General features: G+C 38.9%; 1 protein-coding gene across 6 annotated transcripts in view; it reads left to right on the forward strand.

Moving 5' to 3' along the window:
* TIPARP (TCDD inducible poly(ADP-ribose) polymerase) overlaps positions 1 to 12,121 on the forward strand; it is a 48,102-nt gene that overhangs the window by 19,114 nt on the left and 16,867 nt on the right. For all 6 annotated transcript variants that reach the window (XM_026096860.2, XM_026096859.2, XM_026096858.2 and 3 more), the window contains exon 2: positions 1,278 to 2,278. In XM_026096860.2, the coding sequence (XP_025952645.1) occupies positions 1,341 to 2,278 (938 nt within the window). In that variant the 5' untranslated portion in view covers positions 1,278 to 1,340. The remainder of the gene's footprint in view (positions 1 to 1,277; positions 2,279 to 12,121) is intronic.

The raw sequence follows: 12,121 nt of genomic DNA on the forward strand, positions 1-12,121 counted from the left end.
GATAATGCTCTTTTGCAGGGTAGTGCAAAAACCTTATGAATGGTCCAAAATAAAAAAGATTCAATGAGGAATTTTGAAGAACAAATTTTTAAGCATTAAATTACTATTCTTTTTATCTCAGTTTGCTGATAATTTGTTTCAAACAAGAAGTTACTTTGCTTGGAATGCGTATTTTCAGGAAATAATTCTGAATGTGCTCCACTCTAAGCTTTGGGGCTACATGTGAAGAGTCTGAAGAATGTTTAATTAAATGTAATCAAATATTACAAGATTCTTGATTAAAAGGTATACACCTTGCTTTCTGGAGACCTACAGGATGTATTCTTTATTTTAATGTAGTAAATAATTAATTTTTTCCGGTATTAGTGATCGACTTCTCTGTATTCCACAGTAACTAATGCCACTTTATGTTCTTCACTGCTCAGTTTAATTCTTTCAGTTTAATTTACAAGAGGCAAATGAGCTCGGTGTGTCACAGAAGGGTGACCGAGTGCAGTATATGCATGTGAGTCAGACGATGAGAGAGCGTGTGGGCATGTGAGAATGTCTGTGTATGAAGTGGGAGTGTCTGGACACGTATGAGACAGTAAGTGTCAACTGTGTAGTAGGAGGAACAGAGTGGAAGGACTTGAACTACTGTGTTTATAAAACCCAGGATTAAATCCTTGCCCCTGTTGAAGTCAGTATGAAGTTTGGCACTTGTTTGTGTGAAACCAGCAGTTCTCTAATAATGCTACTGGGGGAAGTGTGAAATTACATGAGAGAAGAGATATATGAATAGAATAAGAATGTATAGGTCTATCCATTTATCTGGTGGGAGGGAGAAGTTGTGCATGAGTTCTGAAGTGTGCTGGGAACATTCAGGGCTGTACATCTGCTAATGCTTCCGTTCTCAGGTCTGTGCCAGAGGCAAAACCGAACAATGCAGTGCTTGCTTTTGTGGAATATAACGAACCAAAGTGCTGTTTAATGATAAACATTGTCACAGGGAGGAAGGCATCAGTTCCATCCCCCCTTCCTGCCCCCTCCAGGGACTGTTTGTGCATGCCTGAGTGTCTCTGAGACTTCATGTGTGAGAAGATGATGAGTGTGTGTTTGGGATTAATTAGCTTGAGTTTAGCTGGGTTCATGCTTTACGTGCCTAGGGGCTACCCACAGTCAGAGAGAGGGGAGGAGTGTGCTGTTGCTGGCTTGAAATTCTCTCCAGGGGTGATCTTGTTCGTGTCAACCATGAGCAATTAGAGAGATTAACTGTCTTGTTTTCCTTTCTGCCCTAGACTCATTCTTGTGAGGCTCTGGGACATTTGAAAGTGATTTGGAGAGAGCAAAGTCTGTGTCTGATGGACACCGAACCAAAGCCAGCGTGTGTCATGCAGCAGGCTCAGTGCCCAGGAATGAAGTGCCCTCCTTCAGAGGACTTTCCTCCTCAGGTGAGATTGTCTGAAAAAATCCCCCCAGTGAAGCCTTGTTTCAAGAAAAAGCAGCAAGTGCAGAAGAGACTGGACACAGAAACTCTGCGGGCTTTGCGGCCAATCTTTACCAGTTTGCTGGGAGCTGGAACCCTGGATAGAGTCTTTGTGCCCCGAGGCCAAGGTAGTGGTGACAGTGATTTATGTGAACCTGCTGTGAAAAAGGCTCTGGAACTCAGTTCTTCTTGCCCCCAACCAGAAGGTAATGTGACTGTGTTGATGCCAACAGCTCCAGATGTACAAAGTCAACTGCCAGTAGCTCATCCTTCTTCTGGGCATCCTGAGCAGGAGGTCCAGTCAGGAGAGCAAGGCTTCTCATCAGAAACTACTCCTGGAACTGCTGCTAATACTAGTAATGGATCGTTCCAGGATCATCCTTTGCACGTACCTTCTAGTGATGCTGCAGCTTGTCCACTGTTCCCAGACAAGGTTCTAGAAAGCTACACATCTGGCTTATTCCAAGAGAACAGCTGTCCAATGCAATACAACTTAAACCCAAGTGATAAATTCAGTGCTGGGATATTCCAGGATAAAAGTGAAGAAGCTTCTCTTGATCTGGTATTTGAACTCTTGAACCAACTGCAATATCACACCCATCAGGAGGATGGAGTAGAAATCTGTGTGGATTTTCTGCAGGGCACTTGTGTTTATGGCAGTGATTGTCCCAAACATCACACAGTGTTGCCATATCACTGGCAAGTGAGAAGGACAACAACTCAGTGTTGGCAAAGCGTGACCAACGATTCCCAGGAACATCTGGAAAGACTCTACTGCAACCCTGACAATGACAGGATCAAAGTGAAATATCGGTAGGTAACTGAATTTACTCCCTTACTAGCAAAACCAAGAGTGCTTAGCCAAGAAGTGGTTAAGAACTATTCTTTTTCTGATATGTTTTATACAAGTATTTTCCAAATCCAGTGGTGATGCTACCTGAATAATATATAACAGGTTTGCCACAGACAGAAAATTCTTGCACACCTATTAAAACTGCTGCTAAATATCTGGAAGGTATTTGTAGCAGAAGGACTTGAAGCATGTGAAAGGAGAAAACTTCAATTCTGTAAAATTGAGAGAATCATCAGAGGCTGTTGTGCAACACTGTACTTGTTCTTGACATTCCTAATTAGTCTTGTCTCTATATTTGAAAAGTGGCAGGACGAATGAACCGTTGCAGTGATTGAAACAGGAATGATACAGCAGTGCTTTCTGCCATTGTGAATCTGGATTGACTGTATGCGTTGCAAGCACAATTTTCATAATTATATTCTAAGCAACTAAAATCAGGTGCTGTGTTCACTTTCATGCAGTTGATAATTTATGGTGATGTTTCAGCTAATTGACTGTGAGCAACCTAAGCAACACCTTCAAAAATGGTGATCTACTGTTTAAGTATTTTCACCTGAAAATGTTAAACTGTACATTAGAGGTCATTGTTTCCTCTATGTAGTAGTGTTTTCTAGTTTCAGAAAATGAGTAGACAAGCAGCTTTTAAGTTTCCCAGATTATGTTCTCAGTTTGGACTAGATCCCGCACGCTGAGATCTAAAACAAAACTCCTTTCAACTTTTGTAGTTCAAGTTCCATTTTGAATAGTAATGGAGAGTGACAGTGTTGAGAAGATCATCAGATCTACGTAGTCCATGTTCTTCTGAGTGCAGGGCGTAGGTTCTCAGTTTTCTGAGTACTGAATACTTTCTTTTTCTGGAGGAAATATGTAGTACAAATTTCCCATATCTTTTCTGCCCTGCCATATTCTGTAAGCCTCTGGTGCAAGTAATTCTAGCAGTAGTCAGGTTCAAAACGACAATTCCTTAGTTGTATAGGAGAAACTTTGAATTTTTCTTTGGCATCTGAGTCTTTTCAGATTTTTCATTGCCCCTTCTTCCTTCCACTTTCCGAAGAAGTATATCCCTTCTTCCTTAATGTTTTAGGGCAGAATTATTTTATTTTCATTTACTATGCTGAGATTTCCTATTAGGCATCAGAGACCCAATCTAATGGTCAAGGTCAGTGTGAGTCTTTACATTGACCTAACTGGCTGTTGGATTAGGCCCTAAAACTCAAGCTTTATCAACCAACAGATTCCCATGTGGACTTCATCCTTTTTGTTGAAGATAATACCAGAATATACATACCCCATTATGCAATATAGGAAATAATCATATTCTATAGAATTGCCTTGGAAAAATATGCCAGTCTCTCTAAGAAATAACCCCCCCGTAACAGCACAGTGGAATAAATCCACCATATTTTACAGCAGAGAGACTTCAAATTTTTCCAGGTATTTTAAAAGATTTCTGAAAACAGAAATAGCAAATGTTCAAAGGAATAAGACAAGCCCATGCAAGTAATTAAAATTTGAGCTCTGTGCAAATGAGCGAACAGGTTTTTTTAATTTTTCAAGCATATATCACAGAATCCATTGCTACACACGTGATCTATCTGTTCTAAATTATGGAGTCAAGAGTGATTAAAAAGAAACAATGCTTCATAACTGCTTAATCATCCTATCTCCATATTGTAAAACTGGCTGAATAGTGCTGTCTGCCTTTACACTTATTTTGCAGATTTCCAGTCTGGTGAGTATTTTGGCATCTTGGTACACTGAGTTTCTGTCTGTCTGAACCGGTTGGGAAGAAACTTATCAGGATTATTGTCGGACACGTTACACTCTGTTACCATGAATAAAGTCAGAGAGGCACTATGATCCCAGAAAATCCGGGAGTGCTGGGTCAGAACTCTACTGCTTGTTCTGTAGTTCGTTTGAAACTGTGCTTTTGAAGTAGAGACAGATTCTTTGATACAAACTAGCATTCGTCTGGTTAAGTTGAACTAGCTACCCAGTGAATGTTTGCCTGACTCTCTTTTTCAGGCAAAAGTAGTTTATTGAGACTTAAAAATTATTGTAAATATCAGTATTTTCTAACTGAATTTCTGAGCTGCTGATTCTGCAGCCTATATTCTTTTCCTTCTCTCAAATGAAATTGTGAAATTTGTGTCAATCAGTGCTACAAAATCATGCCTGAATACAAGGTTGGATGTTTGCTGTAAATTTATAGACTCCTCTACCCTTCCTGTGGTTATGTAAAAATTTACTATGGAATTATAAATCTGCAAATTCTGTGACTCTCATATGTATTTCTTCCCTTGAAAGACCTTCAGGTTTCTAGATAAGTATCAGTAAGACCCTAGAAATGAAACTTTTTTTTTTTTTTAAGGCTAGAGCTTCTAATTTCAAACGGTGAATCTGATAGTCCTTAAAACATACTTAACATGGTTTTAAATAAGGTTTTGAAATGGAGGAGATGTTTTACTGCATGTCATAGCGAGTTTTCTTTTACACAACGTCTTACATTGGAAGAACCTTCTAAACCTTTAGACGTGACTGCTTGGACTCTCTGTGAGCCTTTGTGGAGTTTACTTGTGGTCACTGCAACCTGGCTTTCCCTATGTTCCAAGGCGATGTTGTGTCTCCTGGCAACAAGATGCAGATAGCAGCGTGTTGAACCTTGCTGAGAGACTCACAAACATGCTGGAGCAGCTCATTGTTCACATGGTTACCACATTATTTGGCTAAAGCTATTAATCTCTCGTGGTCAGACTAGCTTTACAGGCCTATCTATACAGATTGCATACAACAAGGAAATGTCTGTTCAGCAGTTTGCATGTCCAAGAAAGACCAAGCAGAAGCCAGCCTGACTAGTAACCAGTGGGTGGTAGTTGTTTGTTGTCCTTTGTTTTGAATGCAGTTTATGTGGCATAACAACTCGTTATTACAGTCTGTATCCATAATATCATCATTGTGCCTGCTTCAAGAAGGCTGGGCCATTCAGGAAAGTGTTGGGCCACTGGTCAGTTGGAGAATAAGCTCTAAATCCAAATATGATTCTCTTCAGGTAGCTATTTATATAAATCTTGCCTCACATCATTGTTGTTTAGATGAGTAATGTAACATAAACATTCAGCTGTTGTTTTTCACCTAAGGAGACATGATTTTAAAGTAAGAAAAGTGGTAAAGCTTGTTTAATTCCTTCCTTGTAATCAGATGTAATCTTTGTCTCAGATAATCAGTTATTGCAGTTTGTCCTTAAATTGAATATATAGCTTAATGATAAATTGTTTGTTTTTCCTTTCTTAAATCTATGAAGTATTTGTAGCCAAGTATCAAGATCTCTAAACAAAGGGGAGATATGCACTTAAGCAGGTTAGAATACTTATGAGCACTCAGTTTTCTTCATACGTGTGAGGAGGGGCCCTGGAGAATTTCCAGATTTCAGCTAAGGATTTGGAAGAACAATGCCAAGTACTGCTTTCCAGCAGGAGAGTACCCAAGCTGTCGTATCTTAAGATGCCCTTTAGTAAGGGGAAATACTTGGCTGCAGAACTGAGCAGGTTTTTTCTCCCCACACACCTGTCCAATCATGCCTTTGTTGCTTTTCAAAATAATACACATCATTACTTACTACATTAGGATTTGATTAAAACTGTGCAGTTCCTGGACCCTGGGATCCTTCCTGTGGCTGAAGATTCCACCCCCTCACTTGGCAGAGAGATGTCCTTGTGTGCTGGGGGAATTGCAGCATCTATTCTACTGCATGTACCCCAGCATATCCCAGCTCACATGAAGCAATAGCATCTCATAGTTATTTTATTTTTTTATGTAGGAACACTCTATAAAAATAAGGAAATATCCCTGTATGAAGTGTAGTAGTTCAAACCACAATCTTTTTTAGCCAAGTTCTCTGAAATCTGAAGCTGATGTGATTGTTCAGTTCCTGTTACCCCACCTACATCTGTCTGTACTAAATAGCACATGAATCCTAACATACAATTTCAGTCAAATTTGTCAGAGGAATAAAAGTCTCAAGTGTAATTAAGTTTCCGTAAGTTTTATGAAATGGGTTGGTAGCTAGAACAGAAAGGCCACAACACGTGCCTTCACTCAGGGAAAAATAGGTGGAACTCGAATGGCGTGTATTCTGCTTGGCTGCAGTTGACTAGCTAGTCAGTGTGTATGCATGGTTCTTGGACCAAGCCAAAGTAAATACAGTCTCTTACCAAATGGAGTTACCAACAAGTGTACAGAGGCACCTGGGGAAAGAAAGAAAGTGAGGACAAAAATAAATCCACAAGAAACTACTTTTTCTTGGTTCTGGCGTTCATAGGATAACTTGTTTCTCGGATGCTGTTAGAATGTGCTTACAGAATTTTGAAATCATATAGAGCCCAGTGGAATCATTTCACTCGTTCAGGGACTTCTGACTGAGGTCTGACCAACTGAATAGTTAAATTTATGAAGTTATCTTTCTGATCTGCACAGCTGCCACAGAGTATGAGATAACTGCTGTTATTGGTAACACTGGAGATGAGAAAACAGCTGAAAAGTACTGTCTTGTGATTTGTGTGTGGTGTTTCTTGAATATACACAGCTGAACGGTGTTTAACTTCTTTTTAGTTCCTTGCTAAAAGGTATGCAATAGATAGACACTAAATAAAAAGCACATGAAGTGATTTTAGAAGTATATGCCTTGTACTTTATAAGAGTACATTTCAATGGATTCATATTTGCCCTGCTTTATAGTACCATTTGCATATGAAATAGAACTAATTGGCTTCTGGCTATACAAATCTAGGAGAAGTTACAAGTGTTATGTGAAGCTGTCACAGGAATTAGTAGCAATCGCTCGTATATACCTTTTCTTGTTTCACATCAGTAAACAGATGACAGTTTTGGAAACAGCTGTCACCTGGCTTCAGGTTGAGGTCAGTCTGTTCTGTGTGTACTTATGTTAATAAAACAGTCCTTTCTAAAACAAAGATTTATAATTGTTTCAAACAGATTGCCCAGAAGAATTGCTTACAGGTAATCCAGCAATCACAATATTGTAGCATTGTCTGCCTGCCCAGTTCATTAAGGATGAGGAACAGAAAGAGTCTGTTACAATTATTTGCTTAGCAAGAGCAGTGATCCTGAAGTTCCTTCTCAGTTAGTATGCACATTTGTTGAAATTGGTAGGAATTCGATTTGAGTAATAATTGCAAAATTTGCTACTTGTAGTCAGATGTTCCAAAAAAGATAACTTTGTTTGGGAAGCCCCCTTTGGAGGATATGACTTGAAACATCCAGCTGGGACATTCAGAAACTGAAACGTCCAGAACTGGTGGTCATTAGTGAATGTTAGACTGGACTCGTATATGATCATGCTATGTAAAGTATTGATTAAATTGATGCGGTTTCATTATTTGTCGTAAATCTGAGAAGTGTTTTTCCGTAATTATGTCCTGAAACTGGACAGAATTCCAAAAATATGAAACAGGCACATACATATTTTTGAAAAATGAGGCTTTGGTCTCCGAAGTCACTTAAGTGCTTTAGAACGTGTTCCTCATTGCAGCTTTTTAAAAATGAATCTTCCTCTTGAGCAGTTTGAAAACCCTGTCCTTTATCAGCTCCAGTGCTGTCGTTCAGAGTTGTGCATGTGCTGTCTCTAGAATATCTGCCGCAGATTCCTGACCCCACAGAAAATAAAATTAAAAAAAAAAATTCTGTTCATTACACTTCCAAATGAAGAGGTTACACTTCTAAGATGGTAGAAAAGTCACTGAAGCAATAGTCAGAAACCCTTTTCCTTTTGCTAATGTATATGTAGCACTTAGTGTGTTTCATTATGGTGTCTTCCAAGCACTAAAATGAGTGTTCACTTTTAAACTTTTGTAGGGGATCAAATGGGTTAGTTGACCCTGGTGCCCTGGAGCAGCAGCAAACTCAGCCTATCAGTTTTACAGCTACTTTGTGTGGCTGCAATGATACAAAAATTAAAACAAACAAACAAAAACCCGCTACGAAACATACCCTCATCTGGTGCGGGTAGGAGACCTTTGAAACTTTGAAACCAGCAATGCACCTCAGACAAGGACATCCATGTTTATCCTCTAGCACAAATAGAAGGTGCCGCTTGGATTTGAATTATGAAATATGGTACATGCGGTAATCCTTGGAAGATTTGAATGTATTTGAAGTCCTCATTGCTACAGATTTTGTGAGAACTTAGTAATAGTTCACAACAAAGGGCAGTTTTAACCCAGGACCTCATGTCCAAAAGTGGCCAACAGTGGGTTTCTTGGGAAGAGTGTAAGAACAGAACAAACATGCGCTGGTACTTCCCTGGTACACTCTCCTCTCTTCCAGCAATCTATGCCTCTGTGACCTCCTGATCCACAGATGGTATCTTTGTGTGGGTTTTTTTTTTTTCCTGCCAAAAAAAGATCTGGGCCAGACTTTTGTCTTAGCTGTCTATATATATCAGGATCAATATCTCAATAGTTGTTTCAGAATTACAGATATGCAGTTGAGGCTAGACTCTCTCACTTTGTGAAAATTACAGAACATAGCTTTTCAAGCACCCCCATTCATCATTTTTTTTAAAGTCAGAAAACCCCTGATTTTCAAAGTTTTTTTGTAAAATATAAGATAAGCAGTAAAACTACTGTACTGATAGAAAAAAGTTTTTTCTGATGATGGAGCCTTTAGCTGTGGATGTGAATCTTCTTTTGTGAATGTAAATCCTCTTTATCTTTTCTGAATCTTTCTCACTGTGTATGATCTGCGTGGCTTACAGCCATAGCTGAGAGAAGCAGTATGACATGAGGTGGGGACAAATTAAGTAAAATACCAAACTAATATCCTGTCCTTTCACCTGCCATCCCTCTCTTCAGTTTAAGAATGATGAGATACTGATAAGATCAAGACCATAGATCCTGTTTACCGGCCTGTGTTTTCATTCTTGCCATGATGCAAAGTAATGCTGCTGTGAGGGAAGGATACTGGGTTTCTTTCACGCTTCCTTAGAGCAGCTATCTAGGATTCAATTGTATTTTTATTGCTAAATTATGAAAAACTTTTTGAAGAAAGAATGTCCCTTCACTCAGGGTTAACCAGGTGCTTACTTACTACTTCCTATGGAGTCAGTATCTGTTTCCCTGGGAGAAAATTTGGGCAGCACTTGTCTCACATCTGATGTTCCTATTTCAAACTACCAGTGCCTGTGCTTAGAAAGAGAGATCTTATTAAGGCAATATACCTTAAGTGGAGTAGTTTCATACAGCTCTGATTTTAAACACCTCTGGAATTATAAACCCTATGGTGTCCCACCCAAAGCTGGACTACAGCCGACAACTTCAAGCTGTTTGCCCCAAGTAAGATGAAATGTTACCAATTTTCAGTCACCAGAAAGCGTAAATGCCTGTTTTTATCTCTTACAGTAACTGCATTTGATTTAACTCATCTAGCAAACTTAAGCGTGGAAGGTCTTCATACCTGTTTGGATCTTTTAAGTTCATCTGTTCTCTTGAGTGGTTTTCAGATTATTGCTATTTCAGAGAGGAACTGGTTTAGTCATAGAGAGAAAATCAACAGTTTCATCATCTAAGTAGTGTTTAGCTCTCAATCTTGCTTTGCATCACAGCTGTTCTGATGGGAACTGAGTTTCATTTCCTGTACAGACCTTTGTTGATCGGTGTGCTGCTTTTTTTTCTTTTTCTTTTTCTTTTTTTTTTTTTTTTCCTGAACTCTGTGGTAAGATTCATGACATGTAACTGAACTTAGGAGAAGAGTTTGAAACCACATGCATTTTCGTAACATTTACAAAAAATATTTTTCCTAATCATCTATTTGTACATAAGATATACAGAACATTTGTATTATTAAATGGAAAGAGCGTAGAGGAATCACACATTAGATTTAAGTTCTTAAGAAGAATGCAAGGAAGAATGAGCCCAGATCATCCTTATTTTAGCAGACCACATTCGTCTAACAACAGTTATGGTTGCAACTTGCTGGTATGGGTACTTACCCAGTTCAGTATCCTGAGGAGATCATTCTATTGTGTTATTTCTTATAGTAAGGGTACAGAAATAAAGTAACGTATTCAGGGGACCATGGCCTGTTTTTGAGAACATTTGTGAAATTTTACTTTGAATTGCTGCTGTCATACAGTACAGGATTTGGTTTTCCTTGTATGTTTGCTGTATTCTTAATAGGGTTCAATATGTTCCTTCTTTTAATGGAAATAATTCTATTGAACTGCTTTATATAATAAACAGAGGCCTTTATTTGGTTAGTCGTTGAAGAGAGATTCTTGAGAAATCTCTGTTGCCATCTCAGTCACAGGTTCTCAGAGTGACTTTGGAGAAGCTATTTAAGTCTCTCTCTGCCTCTGTCTTTCTGGGGTAAAATGGAGATAGTAACTGTCTACTTCAGAAGCAGGATGAGGCAAAGTTTTACAGTGTTTGCAGAGAGGTTTAGTGTTTTCAGTTGGAAGGTGCTGTAGAAAAAAAGCATTGTTTTTATTACTAGTTTTAAGCTATTCTGAAGGCTGTTCCTGCTGCATGGTGCAAAGACATGACGGGAATAACACTTTGCCCCGCCAAGGTATTTGAATAAATTTCCTGCTTTCCCAAACATCTGACAAACTTTAGTCTTCGTCATCTTCTTTTCCGCTGTTCTCCAGACACTGATGCTTGCGGATATAGACTTCACAGACTACAAGGAACAGCACTAGAGAACTTGCTGTCATGTTAGCTGTAAAACTCTCCTTTACCTTCCTACAAACTGCCTTAGAAAAGTATAAAGAGCATTGGACTCCGTTCCGTGGAGCTCATCTCTTGGAGGCAATTCGGAGGAATGGTTGGGATGGGGCTGTTTCGTCTCTGCTTACAAGAAAGGATTTTCGTCCCTGTTTTTGTGTGCGCTTCTTGTGGCACTGTCATTGCCATAGCATTCAGGTGTTTCACCACCACTGTATGTGAGCATCTCCCTGTGGCTCATTTAGCTGTGCAATCACGTGGCCAGTATGGGTTACCTGTTCTCTCGTGTACCCTTCAGGGAACAGAACAATGCATGTGTGTCTTGCTCATTTGTTTTTGGTTTTTCCCCTCCTCCGAATGCATTTGTTATCCACAATTCTATACTTTATGCAGGGTATCCTTTATTTTAGATCAAGACTTTGTTTCATGCTTACATTGTACCTCGGTAGTAGTAAATTATTATACTGAAGATAAGGTGATGTTATGCTAACGGACAGATCAGGCATAACTGTAAGCATATCTAGCGTTCTTATTTTTCTTGAATCCTAAATTTGGGGTCTTTGTCCCATATTTAGGCCTTGGGCAGTTGAGAGGTACATTTGTCACATTTGCTCTCGTCAGTGGTATCTTAAAGTTGAAACCAGGAATTTGATCTTGCAATCACCCGCTGTAATCACAGTTCATTTCTTTCCGTGGCTTGGCATTATATAAGCTTGCAGTAGGCTTTTTAATATACAGAGAACATGCTTTAACTGAAGAGCTATTATTAAACAACTTGCTGAGTATCTTTTAGCATTTCTGAGCGTGAATGCCTGTACGTGTTATAATCTAAAAAGATGAATACTTATGAATGTAGAAATAAATCATTAAAGAATGTAAATAAACATTGAAGTAGTGTAGATTTTACGTAAGTCAAGGTTTTTTAAAAAAAGAGAGTATCTTTATTCCCAATGATAGGGAAAAAAATCACACATAGGGTGGGCACAAAGTCTGGTTTTCAGATGTAGTCACTCACCTGCATTTTTCAAAAGTTCTTCAGCACTGTAAAATAATGCAGTGTTATTC

The sequence above is a fragment of the Dromaius novaehollandiae genome, chromosome 9 (genome assembly GCF_036370855.1).
Source record: "Dromaius novaehollandiae isolate bDroNov1 chromosome 9, bDroNov1.hap1, whole genome shotgun sequence".
Lineage (NCBI taxonomy): Eukaryota > Metazoa > Chordata > Aves > Casuariiformes > Dromaiidae > Dromaius > Dromaius novaehollandiae.